This window comes from Mustelus asterias, unplaced genomic scaffold (genome assembly GCF_964213995.1).
Source record: "Mustelus asterias unplaced genomic scaffold, sMusAst1.hap1.1 HAP1_SCAFFOLD_539, whole genome shotgun sequence".
Classification (NCBI taxonomy): Eukaryota; Metazoa; Chordata; class Chondrichthyes; order Carcharhiniformes; family Triakidae; genus Mustelus; species Mustelus asterias.
This window is the reverse complement of record NW_027590490.1, coordinates 95,843-119,922: the sequence shown is the minus strand read 5'-3', so window position 1 is coordinate 119,922 and position 24,080 is coordinate 95,843. Positions and strand designations below refer to the sequence as shown.

The 24,080-nt window shown below is 44.6% G+C and overlaps 1 protein-coding gene across 17 annotated transcripts in view; it reads left to right on the top strand.

The window, feature by feature from the left end:
• LOC144486965 (stromal interaction molecule 1-like) overlaps window positions 1–24,080 on the top strand; it is a 138,309-nt gene that overhangs the window by 19,645 nt on the left and 94,584 nt on the right. For 10 of the 17 annotated variants that reach the window (XM_078204994.1, XM_078204985.1, XM_078204984.1 and 7 more), the window contains exon 2: window positions 22,248–22,322. The exons of the other annotated variants lie outside the window; for them this stretch is intronic. In XM_078204994.1, the coding sequence (XP_078061120.1) occupies window positions 22,248–22,322 (75 nt within the window). The remainder of the gene's footprint in view (window positions 1–22,247; window positions 22,323–24,080) is intronic. 17 annotated transcript variants of the gene reach the window in all.

Genomic DNA, 24,080 nt, shown 5'->3' with positions numbered 1-24,080 from the left:
CAGCAGGGAAGAAGCTGTTCTTGGGTCGGTTGGTACGTGACCTCAGACTTTTGAACCTTTTTCCCGAAGGAAGAAGGTAGAAGAGAGAATGTCCGGGCTGCGTGGGATACTTAATTATGCTGGCTGCTTTGCCGAGGCAGCAGGAAGTGTAGACAGAGTCAATGGATGGGAGGCTGGTTTGCGTGATGGATTGGACTACATTCGTGACTTTTTGTAGTTTATTGCAGTCTTGGGCAAAGCTGTGTGTTCTCTGCACAGCAATAGTAAAAATATTAACTTGCACACTGATTCATTAAGAAGATACATCAGAGACATTGTTGGTGATTTGAGGAGAAGCTTGGTAACTGGAACTGGCATTGGATTGGTCAATCCAAATAACCTTTGGCACGGTAGCACAGTGGTTAGCACTGCTGCTTCACAGCTCCAGGGACCTGGGTTCGATTCCCGGCTTGGGTCACTGTCTGTGTGGAGTTTGCACATTCTCCTCGTGTCTGCGTGGGTTTCCTCCGGGTGCTCCGGTTTCCTCCCACAGTCCAAAGATGTGCGGGTTAGGTTGATTGGCCAAGGTTAAAAATTGCCCCTTAGAGTCCTGGGATGTGTAGGTTAGAGGGATTAATGGATAAAATATTTGGGGGTAGGGCCTGGGTGGGATTGTGGTCGGTGCAGACTCGATGGGCCGAATGGCCTCCTTCTGCACTGTAGGGTTTCTATGATTCTATGATTTCTATGATTCCCCTCTCACCTAGCTGTGTGATTGGTGTACGAAGCTGCCCCGGTGTCCTGACTATCAACTGTCGGCTGAGCTCTCACCTGGTGCATCCAGCAGAACTGCCGCAACCATCTCTATTTTCTTTGTGCTGTTTGGAGGGATTTAAGATGGTTATTGGACCAGGTTCTTCAAGTGATTTGGTGCCACACTGTCTCAAACAGCTTGGATAGACCCACAGGATCCAGATTGAATCTGTCTAGCCCTGTACTCGAGTGTCATGGACAGCAGATCAGATGTAGACGAAAGCTCCGCATTCTTTGTCCTTCATCTACCATCGGTCAAGTAACTAACTGGAATAATTGTGGGATGCCGATCCTTTTAAAAGACAGTTCTAAAAATAGTGTCTTCCTTTTCCTGGATTAGTTAGATACCGCATGTTATATCACGCTGCTGTTGGCCTCATGACCTTCCGTCGGTTTAATCCTCCCTGCAGTTCCAGCCGGACCAGGTTTGAAGTTGTGGGTCTAACCCACCCATCAGCCATGAAAGTTCTTGGTAGCTGTACAAAAATCTACAAATAGAAATGGAAAACTTTAGAGGGAAAAAGACTGGGAGATTTTCCTCTGCCCAGTGAAACGAGAGGCAATGGTAACAGCTTACCCATTACCCGCATACTTTCCATATCCTGGTGGCCACACTCTGGTTAAATTGAAAGATTTGAAAAGTTGCCTCCTGTTAAGGGCGAGATTCAAGTTATTATAGTGATTGAAAGGGGACAAACCAGACAATGACTCTGGAACACTTTTTATTTTTGTTCACGGGATGTGGGCATCACTGGCTGGGCCAGCAGTTATTGCCCATCGCTGGGGGCATTTTAAGAGTCAACCACATTGCTGTGGATCTGGAGTCACATGTAGGCCAGACCGGGTAAGGACAGCAGATTTCCTTCCCTAAAGGAGATTAGTGACGCAGTTAGGCTTTTACAACAGCCAACATGGTTTCATGGTCACCATTATTTAATTAATTTTATTGAATTCAAATTGCACCATCTGCCGTGGTGAGATTCGAACCCAAGTCCCCAGAGCATTACCCTGGGTCTCTGGATTACTAGTCTAGCGACAATATCACTCCTCCACCGCATCCTCAATGTAAACTTTGAACCTTGAATCCATCCAGCTTGTCATATTCAGCTGCTGCACTATAGGCCATGAGGTATAAAACAGATTGTTAAAATGACTAACAAATATCTCTCTACCCAGCAGGAAGATCAGGTGCAAGGGTTTGGGGATAAGGGAGCAAAGAGACCCAGGGGGAATTATAGTTTGTTCCAGAATCTCTCTAGGACAGTTCCAGCATGGCTAGTGTGAGAGTTGAGTGGATCAGAATACATTCCCTGTTCCTCTGAGCACAAGTTGGTCTTTGGCTAGGTTTGGGAAGAAAATCTGTTGTGAGAACAACACCTTCAGATATTAAAGCCGCAATAGTCCACTGGGCTGAATACCCATTGTAGCTAGTGATTGGCTGAGCCTTACGTCAGTGGTAGGGAAATTATTGGAGAGGATTCTTTGAGACAGGATTTACTCCCACTTGGAAATAAGTGGACGTATTAGCGAGAGGCAACATGGTTTTGAGAAGAGGAGGTCATGTCTCACTAATTTGATTGAGTTTTTCGAGGAAGTGACGAATTTGATTGATGAGGGGAGGGCAGTGGATGTTGTCTACATGGACTTCAGCAAGGCCTTTGACAAGGTCCCTCATGGCAGACTGGTGCAGAAGGTGAAGTCGCATGGGATCAGAGGTGAGCTGGCAAGGTGGATACAGAACTGGCTCGGTCATAGAAGACAGAGGGTAGCAGCGGAAGGGTGCGTTTCTGAATGGAGGGCTGTGACAAGTGGTGTTCCTCAGGGATCAGTGCTGGGACCTTTGCTGTTCGTAATATATATAAATGATTTGGAGGAAAATGTAATTGGTTTGATTAGTAAGTTTGCGGACGACATAAAGATTGGTGTATTTGCAGACAGCGATGAGGACCATCAGAGGATACAGCAGGATATAGTTTGGTTGGAGGCTTGGGCAGAGAGATGGCAAATGGAATTTAATCTGGACAAATGTGAGGTAATGCATTTTGGAAGGTCTAATAAAGATAGGAAATATACAGTAAATGGCAGAACCCTTAAGAGTATTGATAGGCAGAGGGATCTGGGTGTACAGGTACACAGGTCACTGAAAGTGGCAACGCAGGTGGAGAAGGTAGTCAAGAAGGCATACGGCATGCTTGCCTTCATCGGCCAGGGCATTGAGTTTAAAAATTGGCAAGTCATGTTGCAACTTTATAGAACCTTAGTTGGGCCACACTTGGAATATAGTGTTCAATTCTGGTCGCCACACTACCAGAAGGATGTGGAGGCTTTGGAGAGGGTACAGAAAAGATTTACCAGGATGTTGCCTGGTATGGAGGGCATTAGCTATGAGGAGAGGTTTGAGAAACTTGGTTTGTTCTCATTGGAACGACGGAGGTTGAGGGGCGACCTGATCGAAGTCTGCAAGATTATGAGAGGCATGGACAGAGTGGATAGTCAGAAGCTTTTTTCCAGGGTGGAAGAGTCAATTACTCGGGGGCACAGGTTTAAGGTGCGAGGGGCAAGGTTTAAAGGAGATGTACGAGGCAAGTTTTTTACACAGAGGGTGGTGGGTGCCTGGAACTCGTTGCCGGGGGAGGTAGTGGAAGCAGATACAATAGTGACTTTTAAGGGGCGTCTGGACAAATACATGAATGAGATGGGAATAGAGGGATATGGTCCCCGGAAGGATAGGGGGTTTTCGTTAAGTCGGGAAGCATGGTCGGTGCAGGCTTGGAGGGCCGAAGGGCCTGTTCCTGTGCTGTAATTTTCTTTGTTCTTTATGCAGCAGATGGAGGGAGCTTTGGCCTAGCTGCTCATTGAGGCAGCTGCAGATTGGTGGAACCCTGATCTTCCCTTAGTTTGGCCTTTCAGGAACAACATTCCATATTCCTTTATCCTTATTGAGCTCTGCTGGAATGTGCCTCAATGCATCAACGTTAAGATCTTTTCCTTTCCTCCAGTTGTGGCGAGCAGGAAGACTTTTGTTCTCTCTGAAACACACTGCTTTGGAAAATGCAGATTGATAAATGCCCTTAAAAATGCAAGGACAGGTCCTTGATTTTAAAATTCTTATCCTTTGGGCTCAAATGTATCCATTGCTTCACCTCTCCCTATCTCTAAACTCCTCCGACCCTACCATCTGAGGTATGTCCTCCTCCAGTTCAGGTCTGTTGCATTTCCATTGCTGCACTCCCTAAATCCCTCTGCCTGTTTACTTCCCTCAGCTCCTTCAAGACACTCTTTAAAACAAAGCTTTTGGTCACCTCTCATATCTTTTTATGTGCCTAGATATTAAAATTTGTCTGATAACACTCCTGTGAAGTACCTTGGCGTGTTTTGCTGTACCAGTGGCATTATGCAAATATGAGTTGTTCTTGTGAACTTAAAATTCCAAAGCTATCAGTCAGACACATTTGCAAGCCATATAGTGCATGTTTCTATTTGAATTGAGCAAAATGGCTCCTTCACTAAGAAACTTGAGTGGTAATCATAAAAAATCCCCTTCCCCTTTGGAGTTAGTAACTTAATATAAGAATTGTTATATAAGGATTGTAACTAATTGGAAGTATCTGGATTTTTTTGGTTTGATGTGAGATGCAATGCTATGTGGCAGTCTATGAATACACGTTGCAAATGTTGCCAGTGCCAACATATCTGAGCTGGTGATGGTATAGAGGAGGAAGAAGATTCTCAACATTGAGTCTTGCTGAAACTGTCCGGTGCTTTGGGCAATTGGCCTATCTCACCATGCCTGGCTGAGAGTATTTGGATTGTCCAGTGCTCAGGTTGTATTCATCAATTAATCACTATTTAGCAACCTGTATTTTGGAAGTTGACTGATTCCATCAATCTGTTTCTTTGAAACCATTTTGTGCTCCAGTTGAGAGTTCTTATTGTTCACCGATTCCCTTTTTCTAGTGTATTGCTGTTTTGTGTTCTTGGAGAAGGTATTATATTGCGTTGAGTTTTCTTTGCTTGTTCCCTCTCCCCCACATTGACGTAGATCTAGCTGCACTGTAACTGTGACAGCTCATAGCTCTGAGAATGCTCGTCATCTCCTGTTCTAAACCACTTTGCTATCTAAGAGCAGTGACCTTGTGCTAGCCACACACTTGCAATCCCACTCACACTGACACACTTTCTAGAAGTGATGTCGAATCTCTCATATCCATTCATTTCATCGAGAGGATTCTTCCACATTGTTTGGGGCTGCTTTATTAAAATTCATTCATGGGGTATGATGTCACCGGCAAGATCAGCAGTTGTTGCTCATCCCAAATTGTCCTTGAACTGAGTGTCTCACTCGGCCATTTCAGAGGGCAATTAAGAGTCAACCACATTGCTGTGGGTCTGGAGTTACGTGGGCCAGACTGGGTAAGGACGGCAGATTTCCTTCCCTAGAGGACAGTAGTGAACCAGATGGGTTTTTACAACAGTCAATGATAGTTTCATGGTCACCATTACTGAGACTAGCTGCCATGGTGAGATTTGAACCCTCGTCCCCAGCGCATTAGCCTGGGCTTCTAGATTGCCAGTTCAGTGATATTACCACTACACCACCATCCCACCCCTCACTATAAAAATAGACTTGCATTTCTATCTTGTCTTGCATGACCTTAGTGTAGGCCCACAAGACGTTGGAGCAAAAGTAGGCCATTCGACCCATTGAGATTGCTGCACCATTCAGTGAGACCCTGACTGATCTGATATGTTAGCCTTCACTTTCTCACCATATCCTCATAACCCTTGATTCCCTTACTAATTAAAAATCTGTCTATCTCAGCCTTGAACATGCTTAATTACCCAGCCCTCTACAGTAAAGAATTCCACGGATTCACAACCCACTGAGAGAAGACATTCCTCCTCATCTCTGTCTTAAATGGTCGACCCCTTACTCTGAGATTATTTCCTCTGGTGTTAGACTCTCCCACGAGGGGAAACAGTCTCTCAGTATCTTGTCGAACCCCCTGACAATCCAATATGTCTCAGTAAGGTTGCCTGTCATTCTTCCAACCTCTCCTCGTAAAATCCCTCCCTATCCAAAATCACCCGAGTGAACCTTCTCTGGACTGCCTCCAATGCCAGTGTATCTTTCCTTAGAAAACGGGGCCAAAACTGTTTAGTATTTCAGGTGTGGTCTACCCAGTGCCTTGCACGGTTTTAGCAGGAATTCCCTATTTTTATACTCCATTCCCTTTGAAATAAAGGCCAACATTCCGTTTACCTTCCCTGTGACTTGCTGAACTTACTGGACAAGTGCACAACTAATGAAGTACTTCAGAAATGTGGTCAGCGTGATAATGACAGTGTAAATTGACGACATATTTTGGATGGCTTCATGAACACTTGATATGCAAGGGTGCTAAATAGGGTAAACCGTAACTGAATGAATTTAATTTTGTTATTACTTGGGATTTGTTGATATTTTACGTAGTTTTGGGACTGAATTTCACAATTCTGTGAACCAATGGCCTTGGTATTTAGTGTTTAAAAAAAATAAGGAGCACTTGCATTTCTATGGTGTATTTCGTGATCTTTCAATGGTTTTGTAGACAATTAAGCAGTTTTGAAGTGAAGCCACTGTGGTAATGCAGGAAACCTGGCAAGCAATTTGTGCACAGCAAGATCCCACCAACAACAATGTTGGTCATTTTATATATTTAAATGGTTGCATGATTGCTTTAAGAGCTGGTCACATGATGGTGATGCCATTGGGATATTTCATAGATTCCTGCTTTTAGTTTCAGTTTATTCTCTGTACAGTCAAGAGCTCTGAGAATATATCTGTTGTGTGTTACTTTGAATCTACGTGTGCAAACCACATATTTTCTCTTTGTTTAAAACCCACAACCCCTAACATAGTTAGGACGTTATAAATAGAAAATTGATGACCAGTCAAGATTGTGTTTCATCGACAACATCGAGAAAAGATCCTAAGTAGAGGGAATAAAACGTTGTGGGTCCACATTCTTCCAAAGGCTGGGAACATCAACAGGATTAAATATTGAAGGAATGCTTTGCTGTACGGCTGGGGCTGTTTGAAAGGGTGAAAAGGAGAGTACTGGAAAGAGAGTTAAAAGATATTCATTGAGCAGTCTCAAGTCATTAGAGCCTGCAAGAGAAACGATAGGTCAATTAGGATCCATGGGTCCTTTCAATGAAGATGATGAACCAAGGAGTTCCTCTCTCGAGTATTTTAAGTACATTGTACAAGTGGATAAAATTGCAAACGACTTGCCTGTTCCAGCTTTTCTCAGTACAATATGAAGTAACACCTTCAGTTTGTTACAGAACTCAATACCTCAACAACTCATCCTCAACACTAGTGCCCCACAAGGCTGTGTCCTCAGCCCCCTACTATACTGCTTATACACCTATGACTGTGTGGCCAAATTCCCCTCCAACTCGACTGTCTAGTTTGCTGATGACATCACCATAGTGGGTCGGATCTCAAACAATGACGAGACAGTACAGGATTGAGAGAGGATCTGGTGAATTGGTGCGGCAACAATAATCTCTCCCTCAATGTCAACAAAACGAAGGAGATAGTCATCGACTTCAGGAAGCGTAAAGGAGAACATGCCCCTGTCTACATCAATGGGGATGAAGTAGTAAGAAACTACAAAAGGTTGAGTGTAGCCCAATCCATCACACAAACCAGCCTCCTATCCATTGACTCCGTCTACACTTCCCGCTGCCTTGGAAAAGCAGCCAGCATAATTAAGTATCCCACGCACCCCGGACATTCTCTCTTCCACCTTCTTCCTTTGGGAAAAAGATACAAAAGTCTGAGGTCACGTACCAACCGACTCAAGAACAGCTTCTTCCCCGCTGCTGTCAGACTTTTGAATGGACTTACCTTGCGTTAAGTTGATCTTTCTCTACACCCTAGCTATGACTGTAACACTACATTCTGCACTTTCTTGTTTCCTTCTCTATGAACGGTATGTTTTGTCTGTATAGCGCGCAAGAAACAATTCTTTTCACTGTATGTTAATACATGTGACAATCAATCAAATCAAAGAACTTGATTCATCCAGAAAAGCCAGAAAGTAAAACTTACAATGACTTGGCAAAGATCCTTGAAGAGCATTACTCTCTCACAGTCATTGATCATCGTGGAATGGTTCAGGTTCCAGCGAAGGAATTAAGTGGAAGGCGAAAGTATTGCTCAATTTGTGACAACCTTAATAGGCTGGCACAACATTGTGAATTTGGTGAGTCGGTAGAAGATACTCTTCAAGATCGTTCAGTTTGTGGCTTCCAAAATGAGGCTGTCCAAAGAAGATTGCTTCCTGAACATGCTTTGACTTTAAAGACAGCAGTAGAAATCGCAGTGTCGATGGAACTGGCTGCTAAAGAGGCTTCACAATGAGTGGGCTACCCTCATCGTACCTGTCATGAAACCAGATGGTTCAGTTTGTATTTGTGGTGATTTTAAAACAACCATAAATCCGGTGTTGTGTGCTGATCGATATCCGCTTCCTTTAATTGAAGATTTGTTTGCCGGGTTCTCAGGTGGGCAGAAATTCAGCAAGATTGATCTTTCACAAGTATATTTACAGATGAATGTAGCTGCTGAATCTCAGCCCTTGCTTACCATCGTTATTCATCAAGGTCTTTTCATGGATGTGCAGGATATTCTGGAGGGTCTGAAAATAGATAAATCCCCTGGTCCGGATGGGATTTATCCAAGGATTCTCTGGGAGGCAAGAGAAGTGATTGCAGAGCCTCTGGCTCTGATCTTCAGGTCGTCGTTGGCCTCTGGTATAGTACCAGAAGATTGGAGGTTAGCGAATGTTGTCCCATTGTTTAAGAAGGGGAACAGAGACTTCCCCGGGAATTATAGACCGGTGAGTCTCACTTCTGTTGTCGGCAAGATGTTGGAAAAAATTATAAGGGATAGGATTTATAGTTATTTGGAGAGTAATGAATTGATAGGTGATAGTCAGCATGGTTTTGTGGCAGGTAGGTCGTGCCTTACTAACCTTATTGAGTTTTTTGAGAAAGTGACCAAGGAGGTGGATGGGGGCAAGGCAGTGGACGTGGTATATATGGATTTTAGTAAGGCGTTTGATAAGGTTCACCATGGTAGGCTTCTGCAGAAAATGCAGATGTATGGGATTGGGGGTGATCTAGGAAATTGGATCAGGAATTGGCTAGCGGATAGGAAACAGAGGGTGGTGGTTGATAGTAAATATTCATCATGGAGTGCGGTTACAAGTGGTGTACCTCAAGGATCTGTTTTGGGGCCACTGCTGTTTGTAATATTTATTAATGATCTGGATGAGGGTATAGTTGGGTGGATTAGCAAATTTGCTGATGACACCAAAGTCGGTGGTGTGGTAGACAGTGAGGAAGGGTGTCGTAGTTTGCAGGAAGACTTAGACAGGTTGCAAAGTTGGGCCGAGAGGTGGCGGATGGAGTTTAATGCGGAGAAGTGTGAGGTAATTCACTTTGGTAGGAATAACAGATGTGTTGAGTATAGGGCTAACGGGAGGACTTTGAATAGTGTGGAGGAGCAGAGGGATCTAGGTGTATGTGTGCATAGATCCCTGAAAGTTGGGAATCAAGTAGATAAGGTTGTTAAGAAGGCATATGGTGTCTTGGCGTTTATTGGTAGGGGGATTGAATTTAGGAGTCGTAGCGTTATGTTGCAACTGTACACAACTCTGGTGCGGCCGCACTTGGAGTACTGTGTGCAGTTCTGGTCCCCACATTACAGGAAGGATGTGGAGGCTTTGGAGAGGGTGCAGAGGAGGTTTACCAGGATGTTGCCTGGTATGGAGGGGAGATCCTATGAGGAGAGGCTGAGGGATTTGGGATTGTTTTCGCTGGAAAGGCGGCGGCTAAGAGGGGATCTTATTGAAACATATAAGATGATTAGAGGTTTAGATAGGGTGGATAGTGATAGCCTTTTTCCTCTGATGGAGAAATCCAGCACGAGGGGGCATGGCTTTAAATTGAGGGGGGGTAGTTATAGAACCGATGTCAGGGGTAGGTTCTTTACCCAGAGGGTGGTGAGGGATTGGAATGCCCTGCCAGCATCAGTAGTAAATGCGCCTAGTTTGGGGGCGTTTAAGAGATCCGTAGATAGGTTCATGGACGAAAAGAAATTGGTTTAGGTTGGAGGGTCACAGTTTTTTTTTTAACTGGTCGGTGCAACATCGTGGGCCGAAGGGCCTGTTCTGCGCTGTAATGTTCTATGTTCTATGTTCTATTATGAAAGTTTGCTTTTCGGAATAACGTCTGCACCAGCCCTATTCCAAAGATGGGTGGATCAGATTCTAAGTGGTCTCTCTGGTGTTTTGCCCTCAATTCCAAGGCTACCCGGATGATATTCTGATTACAGGGTCCAGTGAACAAGAGCACTTAGAATCAGCATTGGAACGTCTTCAAGCACATGGTCTGCATATCATGAAAGAAAAGCGTGACTTTTTCTGGACATCAGTCCAGTATTCGGATCACATTAATAGTAAAGGCTCACATAAAGCACCGAAAAAGATGGACGCTATTTTAAAAGCAACACGTCCAATGAATGTGATGCAATTAAGGTCTTTTCTAGGATATGTAAACGATTCTGGTAAATTTGTTCCTAACTTAGCTACATTTTTGAAGCTATTGCATAATCTAGTGTGTGCGAAACAGTCATGGGATAGACAACAATGTGAGAAAGCATACAAGGATGGCAGTTTACATTACTGCCTGCTACACTCCACCTGGTTAGCACTGCTGCTTCTCAGCTCCAGGGTCCCGGGTTCGATTCCCGGCTCGGGTCACTGTCTGTGTGGAGTTTGCACATTCTCCTCGTGTCTGCATGGGTTTCCTCCGGGTGCTCCGGTTTCCTCCCACAGTCCAAAGATGTGCGGGTTAGGTTGATTGGCCAGGTTAAAAAATTGCCCCTTAGAGTCCTGGGATGTGTAGGTTAGAGGGATTAGCGGGTAAAATATGTGGGGGTAGGGCCTGGGTGGGATTGTGGTCGGTGCAGACTCGATGGGCCGAATGGCCTCCTGCACTGTAGGGTTTCTATGATTTCTTATGGCATAGGGGCAGTAGTTTCACAAATACCTTCAGGAGAAATTGTCCAATAGCTTTTGCTTTCGTGGGGGACATTGACCTGTAACATGAACTCTTCCTGTACAGATGCTGCTGACTTGCCGAGCATTTCCAGCATTTTCTGATTTTGTTTCCTGTGAGTGTATGGCTTTTTGAAAGAAGTAGAAAAGGTGTCTGGAGAAGGTGTGATAACTGTTTGAAAACAAACATAGGAGAGAAACCTCAAAATGCAAAGAAAAAGAAACAAAAAATGGGATTATGGTTGAAGTTATCGTATTCAGTGTTTTGTCTAGAAGGCTGTAAAATGCCTAATCACAAGATGTCATACTGTTCCTCAAGCCGCTTTTGGTGTTGGTTGAGAGGTAGGCATTCTTTCTGGTTGTATCACAGCTTGGTCTGTCCAAGACCGCTGGAAACTACAAAGGGTTATAAACTAAGCCTCGTCCATCACTCAAACCAGCCTCTTATCCATTGAATCTACACTTCCCGCTGCCTCGGCAAAAAAGCCAGCATAATTAAGGATCCCACACACCCCGGACATTCTCTCTTCCACCTTCCGTCAGGAGAAAGATACAAAAGTCTGAGGTCACGTACCAACCGACTCAAGAACAGCTTCTTCCCTGCTGCTGTCAGACTTTTGAATGGACCTACCTCGCATTAAGTTAATCTTTCTCTACACCCTAGCTATAACTGTAACACTATATTCTGCACCCTCTCCTTTCCTTCTCTATGAAAGGTATGCTTTGTCTGTATAGCGCACAAGAAACAAAACTTTTCACTGTATGCTAACACATGTGACAATAATAAATCAAATCAAATATTGACCAGAACTCCCTAATTCGGGAATACAGGACCTTGGGTTGAAGTCTCATCCAAAAGACTGCAACTCTGACAGTGCAGCACACTTTCAGTACTGCCCTGAAGTGTCGTCCCGGTTTATGTGCTCTGGCGTTTGAACCCACCAACCTCTGAGTTAGAGTTGAGAGTGCTGCCTATTGAGACACAGCTGACAACCAAGAAGGGGTGGAGAAAACAATGGGTTCTCTCTAGTGCCCATACATTAGCTGGCAGAGAGCATTCCTATCTGTCACAGGGTAGCATGGCAGGGCTTCCTGCCTGACTAAAGGGTGTTTCTGGGAGCACAATAGACACTTGATTGGTCAGAGCTGTTGGTGTTTCGCACAGCAGCTGCGCAGATTGTTCTGTGTAGCTTCTCGAAATGGCTGCCGTGATTTTGTTTCATTTACTCCTCCCATTACTAACCACCGAGCTTCTGGCTAAAATTCATACTTCCCATCAGGACTGCTACTATTCAACCATCTTAGTGGTTAACAAGCTGTGAGCATTGGCCTTGCTGTTATGGATTGTCAGATGGTGGGGCCTTTTTTAACTTTGCCAGACCTCCTTCGCACTGTACTGGCTAATCTCGTGTTTCTCTGAACCAGTGATTAGATCAAGAATAGCTTGGACCGGTCAGGTGTTGTTCCTGTACATCAGAGAATAGTTTATCAGCGTCTCAGAACTAATCCAGCCCCTGTGAGCGAGTTGACACTTCAAAAATATCTCTCAGAAGTATTTTCTTCTAAAAGCTAGTGAATGGATGTCAGATTAAAGGACTGGCTATTTGAGGAACCAGCTTAAGCATACAATATTTGAAATTGTTCTTCAGAATATGCAAACAAGTATAGGTTGTGTGTAATTAGACTCTGCAGCGTACAGTTCTGAACCAGCGACCTTTCTGTGCAGCTCTTGCAGTATTGAATGTCTTCTGACCACTTTGTGCTGACATCCTGTGTCCAGCTCCATCGACCCGGATAAACTTTCTCATTCTCTCGAGCTGTGCCGAGAGTCACCAGTGCACTGCTTCAGAATTGCCAAGTTGTAAACATGAATCTCTGAGCACCCCATCCTGGCTCTCATTCATAGCTAGTCTTAAAGCTGCTGTTTATATGCTTTGTGTCATTCTCTTTGAATGTATTCTATGCTTTCAAGTAAAATAATTGGTAGAAAAGTTACAAAATAAGAGTGCATATCCAAGTGTAAAAACAGCATGTAATTTATACTTTAAATTAGTGCAGTTGGATATTTTAAGACTCCGAGACTAGCCAAAGTCGGTTTGCTTTGATGTCTGTCTGATATTACAGACTATTGCAATAAGCATAACAATTTGCAGATAAATTTCAGGCTTGTCACTAGAATTCGATACATGTCCAAGACTGAGTTTTTTTCCCTTCTTGGCTCCAGTCTCAGGGTTTTGCCCTCGCTCACTCACTCACTCTCCCCTGGGTAGTTTAACAGTCATCACATTTTGCCCAGAACCATCGAAATTGTATTTAAGAGAGGGTCGTCAAATGAAAATGGGGATGAGCTGTGTCGCCCACACAAGTTGTCTTGAATCTCAGTAGCTCTGGTGCAGTGAGAATGCAGATGAGCTTGTCTGTAGTGCGGAGGAATCTGTACGGAATCTTAAACCTTGCAGCAGCAGCTCTGAATGAATGTGCACATTTTAATTGGATGTGCTGGTTGTACGTGGGAGAGTGCTCAGAATTAAAAATGTATGTTAAAACTTCGACTGCCTCTGTCTGCATTGGACACAGCAGTAAATGCAAGATATTTGGAGGAGCATGTCTTTCTTTTTCTCAAAGAAAGTTACCTTGTAAACAAAGAGCTTGCATTTATACAAAGTCTTTCAGGCCCTGAAGATGTCGGAAAGCTTTCACGGACAACTGTTGAAGTGAGGTTTCTGTGCTTTGTATGCAGTTTGCACTCAAGGTGCCGTGTACAATAATGCGATGGTTAATGAGTTAGCCTATTTTTGTTGGAGAGGATACCAGGATAACTTCCTTGTTGAATAATGTAGCGGGATCTTTTGCGCCTACCTGAACAGGCAGGCAGTTTAGCATCTCACTGAAAGGCAACACCTCTGACAGTGCAGCACTCTGTTGGTGGAGCACTGAAGGGCCAGATGTGTGGCATCCTGAACAAAGAACAAAGAACAGTACAGCACAGGAAACAGGCCCTTCGGCCCTCCAAGCCTGTGCCGCTCCTTGGTCCAACTAGACCAATCGTTTGTATCCCTCCATTCCCAGGCTGCTCATGTGACTATCCAGGTAAGTCTTAAACGATGTCAGCGTGCCTGCCTCCACCACCCTACTTGGCAGCGCATTCCAGGCCCCCACCACCCTCTGTGTAAAAAACGTCCCTCTGATGTCTGAGTTATACTTCGCCCCTCTCAGCTTGAGCCCGTGACCCCTCGTGATCGTCACCTCCGACCTGGGAAAAAGCTTCCCACTGTTCACCCTATCTATACGCTTCATAATCTTGTATACCTCTATTAGATCTCCCCTCATTCTCCGTCTTTCCAAGGAGAACAACCCCAGTCTACCCAATCTCTCCTCATAGCTAAGACCCTCCATACCAGGCAACATCCTGGTAAACCTTCTCTGCACTCTCTCCAATGCCTCCACGTCCTTCTGGTAGTGCGGCGACCAGAACTGGACGCAGTACTCCAAATGCGGCCTAACCAGCGTTCTATACAGCTGCATCATCAGACTCCTGGTCTAAACAAGGCGAGTAGTATCTTGGTTAATCAAATGTACCTGTTGTACTATAATGGGTTGCTGTACTGACTATATTGTTAATGGTACAGTCATGTGGCTGGCAGCATTTGAGAGGTTAGACTCATCTGATTTTTTGAGGTAAAAAATTTCTTCACATACTGGGAGTTGGGTTTGAGTGCTGACTGTGTAAACTGACAGAACAAGCTCTCTCAGACACTCATGGCCTCCACTCTGTGTGGTGTTAGAAAGGAAATCATAGAAACCCTACAGTACAGAAAGAGACCATTCGGCCCATCGAGTCTGCACCGACCACAATCCCACCCAGGCCCTACCCCCATATCCCTACATATTTTACCCACTAATCCCTCTAACCTACGCATCTCAGGACACTAAGGGGCAATTTTAACATGGCCAATCAACCTAACCCGCAGATCTTTGGACTGTGGGAGGAAACCGGAGCACCCGGAGGAAACCCACACAGACACGAGGAGAATGTGCAAACTCCACACGACAGTGACCCGAGCCGGGAATCGAACCCAGGTCCCTGGAGCTTTGAAGCAGCAGTGCTAACCACTGTGCTACCGTGCCGCCCCGTACCGTGCGTGTTGTAGAATACTGTATGGAGTGGGGCCATTCTTCCCATCATAGCTGCTCCAGTCCTTTGAAAGAGAACGCAGACAGTTATGCAATTAGCCTGACCCGTTCACTCCCTTTGCCCTGCAATGTGTTTACTCCTTAGGTATTGATCCAATTCTTATCTGAGAGTCATCGTTAAATCTGCTTCAGCACTCTCTCAAACCAATATGCTGCGACTGATCGTTGTGCAAAATCAATCCTCCACACCACACCTCTGGTTCTTGGAATCATAGAATCCTACAGTGCCGAAGGAGGCCATTCGGCCCATCGGATTTGCACCGAGCACAATCCCACCCAGGCCCTATCCCCATAACCCCATGCATTGACCCTAGCTAGTCCCCCTGACACTAAGGGGGCAATTTAGCATGGCCAATCCACCTAACCCGCACATCTTTCAACTGTGGTAGGAAACCGGAGCACCCGGAGGAAACCCAGGCAGACACGGGGAGAACGTGCAGACTCTGCACCGCCAGTGACCTGGGGCCAGAATTGAACCTGGGTCCCTGGCGCTGTGAGGCGGTTCTTGTGCCAGTTAACATCTCTACCTCTGCAGCTACCCTTCTGCCAATTGAAACAGATTCCCCTCATGTAACGGGGGAGTCTTTCATGTCTGCAAACATTCACATGAATCTCCTCTTTAGCCTTGAAAGGTAAGAACGTGCACCGCACTGAAGCTGCTGCTGTTGCTTTGTATCTTCTCCGATTGTTGGATTAATCTGACATTGTTCATTTCCATGGTGCTCTTTGGGGATTCAGTGCCTGATCAGTGTCAGAAGGTCATTCCTGTGGGATTTGCATTAAATTTGAATCTTATCTCATTTTCCAATTTCCTCAGGGATGAGGGAGCTTTGATAGGAGGGTTTCAAATCATGCAAGGGTAACGAAAGATCAAACCAAGGGGGGGTGGGGAGAGATGAGTACAATTTTTTCTCACAAGTTATGATTACATAGTAAATACGGCATTTATCAGCAGTAATACCTGGAAGGCGCGACGTGGGAGAAGCAGGGGAAGCAGATTCAATAGTAACTTTCAACAAGGAATTGGATAAATACTTGAAAAGAACATTTACTGGCTATGGGGAAAGAGCAGGAGAGTGAGATTAATTGGATTGCTTTTCGGGCTTATTGTGCCCCTTTAAGCTAGAAAGTATTATTAAAAATCTTATAACAGCAGTTAGGGCGGCATGGTGGCACAGTGGTTAGCACTCTGCCTCACAGTGCCAGGGACCTGGGTTCAATTCCCGGCTTGGGTCACTGTCTGTGCGGAGTTTGCACATTCTCCCTGTGTCTGCGTGGGTTTCCTCCGAGTGCTCCGGTTTCCTCCCACAGTCCAAAGATGTGCAGGTTAGTTAGGTTGATTGGCCAGGTTAAATTGTCCGTTAGTGTCAGGGGAATTAGTAGGGTAAATATGTAGGGTTGCGGGGTTAAAACCTGTGTGGGATTGTGGTCGGTGTTGATTCGATGGGCCAAATGGCCTCCTCCTGCACTGTAAGGATTCTATGATAGCATTCTTGGAAAAATTCAAGGCAATCAGGCAGAGTTAATGAAAACATTTTTAACCAATTTTTGGAGTCCCTCGAACCTCTACAGTATAGAAGGAGGTCATTCGGCCCATCGAGTCTGCACCGACTTTCCAATAGAGCATCTTACCCAGGCCCGATCCCCATAACCCACGTATTTTCTCTGCTATTCCCCCCTAACCTATGCATCTTAGGACACTAAGGGGCAACTAAGCAAGACCCAATCCACCTAACCTGCACATCTTTGGAGTGTTCTTTGAAGGAGTCACGTGCTGTGGATAAAGTGAAACTGGTGGTTGTACTGTACTTAGATTTCCAGGAGAGATTTGATAAGGTGTCACATCAAAGGTTACTGTGGAAAATAGATTCTCATGGTGTAGGAGGTAACCTATTGGCATGGCTAGAAGATTGGCCAGCTAACAGAAAACAAAGAGTAGGCATAAATGGGTCTTTTTCTGCTTGGCAGGATGTGGTGAGTGGTGTGCCACAGGGATCAGTGCTAGAATCTCAACATTTTACAATTTATATCAATGACTTGGATGAAGGGATGGATGGGGTGGTTGCAAAATTTGCTGATGACACAAAGATAAATAGGAAAGTAATTTGTGAAGAGGATGAGAGGCTACAAAGGGATATAGATGGGTTGAATGAGTGGGCAAAGATCTGGCAAATAGAGTATAATGTTGGAAAATGTGAGCAAAAATACAAAGAGCTAGCAGAGGCAGAATGGAATGAATGGTCTCTTGTGATATATTTTATGATTTGAATACCTTGGCATCCTTCCCAACATATCGTGCTTCTTAAAGTCAGCTGGGGCTTAACCAATGCCCAAAGAAGTGTCTCCAGACTGCAGTTTGTTTTAGCAGTGGCTCTTTGAATGTTGTTTTGCTCTGTATTGAAGGTGTGAGCACCCATTCCCAGGTCACAATTTTGAAGTTTAAAGTTTATTTATTAGTCAGAAGTAAGGCTTACATTAACACTGCAATGAAGTTACTGTGAAATTCCCCTAGTCGCCACACTCTGGCACCTGTTCGGGTCAATGCACCTAAACAGCAAGTCTTTCAGAATGTGGGGAGGAAACCGGAGCACCCGGAGGAAACCCACGCAGACCCGGGGAGAATGTGCAGACTCCGCGCAGACAGTGACCCAAGCTGGGAATCGAACCCGGGTCCCTGGCGCTGTGAGGCAGCAGTGCTAACCACTGTGCCACCCTTTCTGTGCCACCCTTTCCTTCTCCCTTTTCCATTGCACACGAAGGGAGGGACATTGCAATATCGCTTTGTGTTTGGCACCGGCTCTCCAAGCACTTATTTTCCTCATTTAAACAGTGTGAAATACTGCGAGGGTGTTTACTGTTACTGATTGTCAGGCCAAATGCCTTGGACATTTGCTAGCCCAGGGTGGTAGGCTATGTCAAACCTGCCTCAACTCGCTCACTCAAAAATGGTGGCTAGCACCGACTGCAGGGGTGAGGGCAGAACCTGGCTGAGCTTGTCATCATTGGTTCTTTCATCAGTCTGTAGTATGTCTTTGAATCAATAAATTTGAGACCTGCAGAGTTTTGGTTCTGCTCACTGAAGTTTTTGAGTTGATTCTTGTTCAGGTTTTTAATCCAGGTACTTGGAAAGTTGTAGGTTAATGACCCACTCGGATTGAATATAGAATCAGAGCGCACATTCTAATGCAGTACTGAAGGAAATGCTGCATTGTTGAAGGTGGCATCCTTCAGATTAGCTAGTAAGTTTGAGACCTTGTGACTGACTCTACTTCCCTCTCAGAATCATATCAATAACATTTCTAGAAAAAGTGTTATACAGACACATGGGGGAGTTCCATGCGGGTCAGGGGAGTCCACATGGCGCAGGGGGGAAGAGGGGTCCAGTAGACACGCAACATTAACTCTTTCTTTCTCTACAATTGCTGCCAGACCTGTTGAGTTTTTACAGGATTTTCTGTTTTTATTTCAGATTTTCAGCATGCTGTGTTTTGCTTTTATAACATTTATATAATGCTTTGGATGTAGAAAACATCCCATTGTGCTGATGGTAATGTTCTATAAATCCATCTCCCAAAGTCTATACTTCAGAGTAGTGGCTGCTATGTATGATGCCTGGATGCGATGCTGTGTAAATCCAAGTCTTTATACTCTCTGTGGCACCAGCCCCCTCCACTGTATGCTGATGCTGCAATTAACACAAGCCACCTGAGTGTGTGGCTTCAGTACTGATCCTCGTGTTGCTGTCATCCCACTGTCCACCCACTCCAGCATATGATGAGGCACTAATTGGGTTCTCTCTCTTCAAACTGCCTGCTAAAGTCAAAACTGCAAATATTTTTTAACACTAGCCCACGCAATTGGTCAACTTTATCTGATCTCCCAGTTGCAGACAGATTTATCCAACCTCTGTTAAGTGGACCTCAGATGGTAAGCTGATTGGTGATATCGGTTGACCAATCCATTTTCCCTGGCTGATCCGTATAGAATCACAGTATTAAGGCACAGAAGAAGTTTATACTGACTGTCTGAAAGTTAGTACCACCCCCACCTCATTCTCCAGAGTTCCTTTGTTCAAACTGAAACCTCCTAATCAGGTTGAAATGGTTCACCTCGTGCTGCTGTAAGATCATTGGCTAGATTGCTTTAGAAATGAATATATCCGTTAGGCAGCATGTTCCCCCACAAGCATTGCATTAGAAGCATGCGCACTGACCACTAATGGCTCATGTGAAGCGATGTTATGTTTATCACCCAGATACTTGCTCAAGGAAACATTGGAGGATTTTCCTTGTATATTTTGAGTCAGAATGTGGAAGATTATTGGAGAATAATTGTTGAGATGTCCCTGACACTAAAACCATCGCTTGCCTGGAATAAAGCAGGGCTTGGGAGAAATGGAGTGGAAGCAATTTTATTCTCAACCTCTCAACAATCCTGAGCCAGATGTGAATTGTGGGCCTGCTGTTAAATAAGTTGCATCAATTTCAGGATTGTTTATAATTGTTAAACCATCCAAAAGGACAGCCTAAGAACTGAGCCACCTCACACTGCCTTCCTCTGCTGGCAGCTTGTTCAAGTACAGTGGGAGATACCCGCTGGTATAGGGTGCAGCTGTATGGTGGCTGTTGTTGAGCCAATGACCCCGAGAACAAGTTCCGAACTCACCATGGCAGGAAGAGAATTTTCATGTTAAAATCGGGAAACAATGAGACTGGTTGTCTCAAAAATCTACCTGATTCATTAATGTTCTCAAGGGCAGGAACCCTGCCTGCCTGACCCAGCCTGACCTATAAGTGATGTCTCCAGTCACATACCTACATGGTTATCTTTTTACTGTGTGTGGCAGGGCCCAGTGAGCCACTCATATCAAACTGCTAGAAAGGAACACACAAATAAAACTGGACAAACTTGGGAATTGAATTGGAATGTGACACTGGCTTCCTGGGGGCTGGTGTGGAGGTTATCTCAGGAGACAGGCATACAGCAACCTGACATTGTTACTCTTACAGAGTCAGACTGATCAGCTGACATCCTAGATTTCTTTATCCAAAGAATCACAATCACAGAATGGGTATAGCACAGAAGGAGGCCATTCAATCCATCCTGTCTGTGCTGGCTGTCTAAATGAGCAGTTCACCTAGTGCCGTTTACCCACCTTCTCCCCATAATCCTGCAGAGTCTTCCTTTTCGAATAGCGATTTAATTCAATTCTGAATGCTTCAGTTGAACCTTTCTCCACCACACTCTCAGACAGTACATTCCAGATCCTAACCACTAGCTGTGTGAATCTGTCTCCACCACACTCTCAGACAGTACATTCCAGATCCTAACCACTCGCTGTGTGAATCTGTCTCCACCACACTCTCAGACAGTACATTCCAGATCCTAACCACTCGCTGTGTGAATCTGTCTCCACCACACTCTCAGACAGTACATTCCAGACCCTAACCACTCGCTGTGTGAATCTGCCTCCACCATACTCTCAGACAGGACATTCCAGATCCTAACCACTCACTGTGTGAATCTGTCTCCACCACACACTCAGACAGTACATTCCAGATCCTAACCACTCGCTCACTAGTGTTTCTCAGAGAATAAAATAAATAGCCATCACACTCCAAAACAAAAGTAGATGGGAAGTTGCCTATCACCAACGTGGATTGTTCCTGTCTCAGTAGAAGGCTAGACCTACCAGAGGTACTGGCACAGTGGTATATACAGTCTGGAGGAAGTGACCTTAAATTCTGCAACTTCACTTAAAATGCTCAACACCATTCAGGGCAAAGTAGTTTGTTTCATTGCTTCATCCACTGGCTTAAATCTCCACTCCCTTTGTTAGCTGTGCGCTGTGTCTGCACTGTGTGGTATCTACATGATGTACAGCAGCACTTTCTAATCCTCGAAGGGCAGAAGGTGCGTGGGAACATCACTGTGTCAAAGTCCAGGAAACCTCCCCCTTATTTAACAGCACTATGGGAGCACCTTCACCCTATTCAATTTTTGGAATTGGAGCTCGTCACAGAAACTGTGACTGCTGGAGAAGGCTCACCAGTACCTCATGGGCAACTAAATCTGGCCTTGGCCGCGCTGTCTGTGACTGAATCCTTTTTTAAACAATGGTTCTCTCTGCCCTCAGTGATCTGTATTGTGCGTAGAGATGCACATCTGTAATTCACAATTATTAACTGCAACAGCTGTATATCTGAATTTACCGAGACAATGAGTTCATTAGATCCTCGAGTTAAGATGGTATTTACATAAGCTTTGGTTTTTGGCAGCTCAGTTTTTTCATTGAAGAATTTACCAGAGTAAAAAATGGAATTGCAGTGGTTATAGAGACCCACTTTGAGAATCTTTGGTAACAGTCTTAAAACTGCTGAAAGTGTTGCAAATTTCAGAAGATTGGGTGACGTTGATTTGCAGGAAGTATTAATTTGTGCGGCAGCTGATGCATCTGGCAGCTGTTTGGTCAGGATTCCAGCAGCCTTTGTTATCTTGAGAAGCAATGGTGACTGCAGGGTTCAGCTGAATGCTCGGACCCTTTAGAAAAGTGAAGCAGTTGGGTTGAGCTTCACACTGCCACACCACCTGCCAGTCAACCCATTCGCGCATACTCTGTGTGCAAAATGAAGCAAGAGTCAAACTGTTTTGATATTCAAAGTCCGTAAACATGGGTGATTGGACATTTAGCCGCTTTCCTCCCCTTCTCCAGACTTGACTCATTTGAAGCAAATATTATTTGCAGTTTCTGTGACGAGCTCCAATTCCAAAAATTGAATGATCAACGCCTGCAGATTTAAAATGCCTGCAGATTGTAGCTCCATACGTGGTAAAGGATATCAAACATAGTCAGCAATGTGGCGATGCTTGTGCATGTCTTAAGAATAACAACAGTTCAGTACGTTTCAGATGAACTAACAGATTGAATACTGCAATATTTAATTTAAACTCCTGTGAAAAGCCCCAATCTCGACAGTTTCTAATTGTATTTGGTATGCAATCATCATCTGAAAGTTTGCTCATTCCCCTTCTGAATGTTCCTGCCCCTTGACCGAGGCGGGGCTGCCATTGCTGAGAGTTTCCGTCCTCACTCAAACAGGTCCGCTCACCCTGCCACCTGCTTTAACATCCTCTCTCTTTCCTTAGGTTATTTCAGACCAGTTACCTCTGGCAATGTTCCCGGACTCCAACCTCACATTCCTGAGCGCTGGCCACAATACGGTTTGTCCTTGGTGTGATTCTAGCATTGTTTAATTTGCACTGACTAGTGTTGTGGCCGCGCATCTAATTTTCAGCCATGTATGAACAAAGAATGGGGCTGAGCAGCTAAGCCTCGGGTGTGACTGTGAGGGCTCTTGATGTGATTAATATGCGCTCAATGCAATTCATCAGAAAGTGACCAGTAAACATGAGAGCAGACAGGACAAATCAGCAAGTTTATTTTGTTTCAGTCGTCTGTTTCTGCAAGTTGTCTTCTTTAATGTTTTGCAGAAAATTCCACATCAGATCAGCCGAGCGATTTGAAGTATTCGGTCTCTGGCAGAGAGTTACTTAATTTACTTCATTGTACTTAACTAACTCCTTGAGCCACTTATCCAATAATATTAACCTCAACTATTTACCATCAGTCGAGTAGCTGGGATGTAAAATAAAATGTATTGAGATAAGATAGCTGCTGTGAATAGTCTGAATGTGCCTCTGCTGCTGCTCTAACTTATACCGACTGTTTGCTTCAATTGGGATTCTATCTTTCTGCTTGTCTTTGTTCCCGTGTAGCTCCCTAACCAGAATTTATTCCAAACATAGGAATGCAGGAACGGCCATTCGGCCCCCTTGAGTCTGTTCCACTATTCTTGGTTGATCTGTAAGCTTAATTTACCCACCTTCATTCTGCTTTCCTCGACAGTCTTGGCTAACAAAAATCCGTCGAGCTCTTCCAGCAAAATAGCGAGTGTGACTCCTCTATTCAAACAAGGAGGGAGACAGAGAGCAGGAAACTACAGGCCAGTCATCTGTCACAGGGAAAATGCTGGAATCTATTATTAAGGAGATTATAGAGAGGCATTTAGAACATCTCAATGCAATCAGGCAGACTCAACATAGTTTTGTGTGAGAGAAATCATATTTGACTAATTTATTAGAGTTCTTTGAGGAAGTAACAAGCAAGTTGGAAAAAGGAGAACCTGTGGATGTGCTGTACTTGGGATCCAAGGGAGTAATCTTATGAGGACAGGTTGTGCCTGTATTCATTGGAGTTCAGCAGAATGAGAGTTGATCTTATTGCAATATATAAGATCCTGTGAGGACTTGACAGAGTGGATGCTGAGAGGATGTTTCCCCTTGTGGGAGAGACTAGAACTTGAGGATATATTCTAAACATAAAGAGCCTCCCATTTAAGATGAAAACTAGGAGAATTTCTTTCTCTTGGAGGGTCTTGGGGCTGCAGAGCTCTTCTCTTCCGAGAGCAGTAGAGACAGGGTATTGGATATTTTTAAGGCAGAAGTAGATTCTTGACTAGCAGGGATTCAAAGGGTGTCGGGGTGGTGGGGAGTTGGGGGAGTGGCGTTCAGGCCGTAATACAATCAACCTTGATCTTACTGAATGGCTAAACTACCTTGAGGGCTGAATAGCTTTCTCGTGCTCTTAATTTGAATAAAGCATCCCAAAGCAGTTAACAGAATTGATTATTAAACAACGTTTGCAACCAAGCACAGAAGCATCAGGGCAGGTGAAAGAAAGTTTGGTCGGTAGTAGATTCTAAGGAACATCTTAAAGCAGTGGTATACACACACAGTGGCTTAGGGAGGAATTCTGAGCTAAGGGCCCAGGCAGCTGAAGGTACATCTGCCAGTGATGGAGCGATTAAAATTGGGAATATGGAGAGGCCAGAATGAGAAGAACACCAGTAGCAGGCAGTGACTAGTGGGGTACTGCAGGGTTCAGTGCTGGGACCCCAGCTATTCACAATGTACATTAAT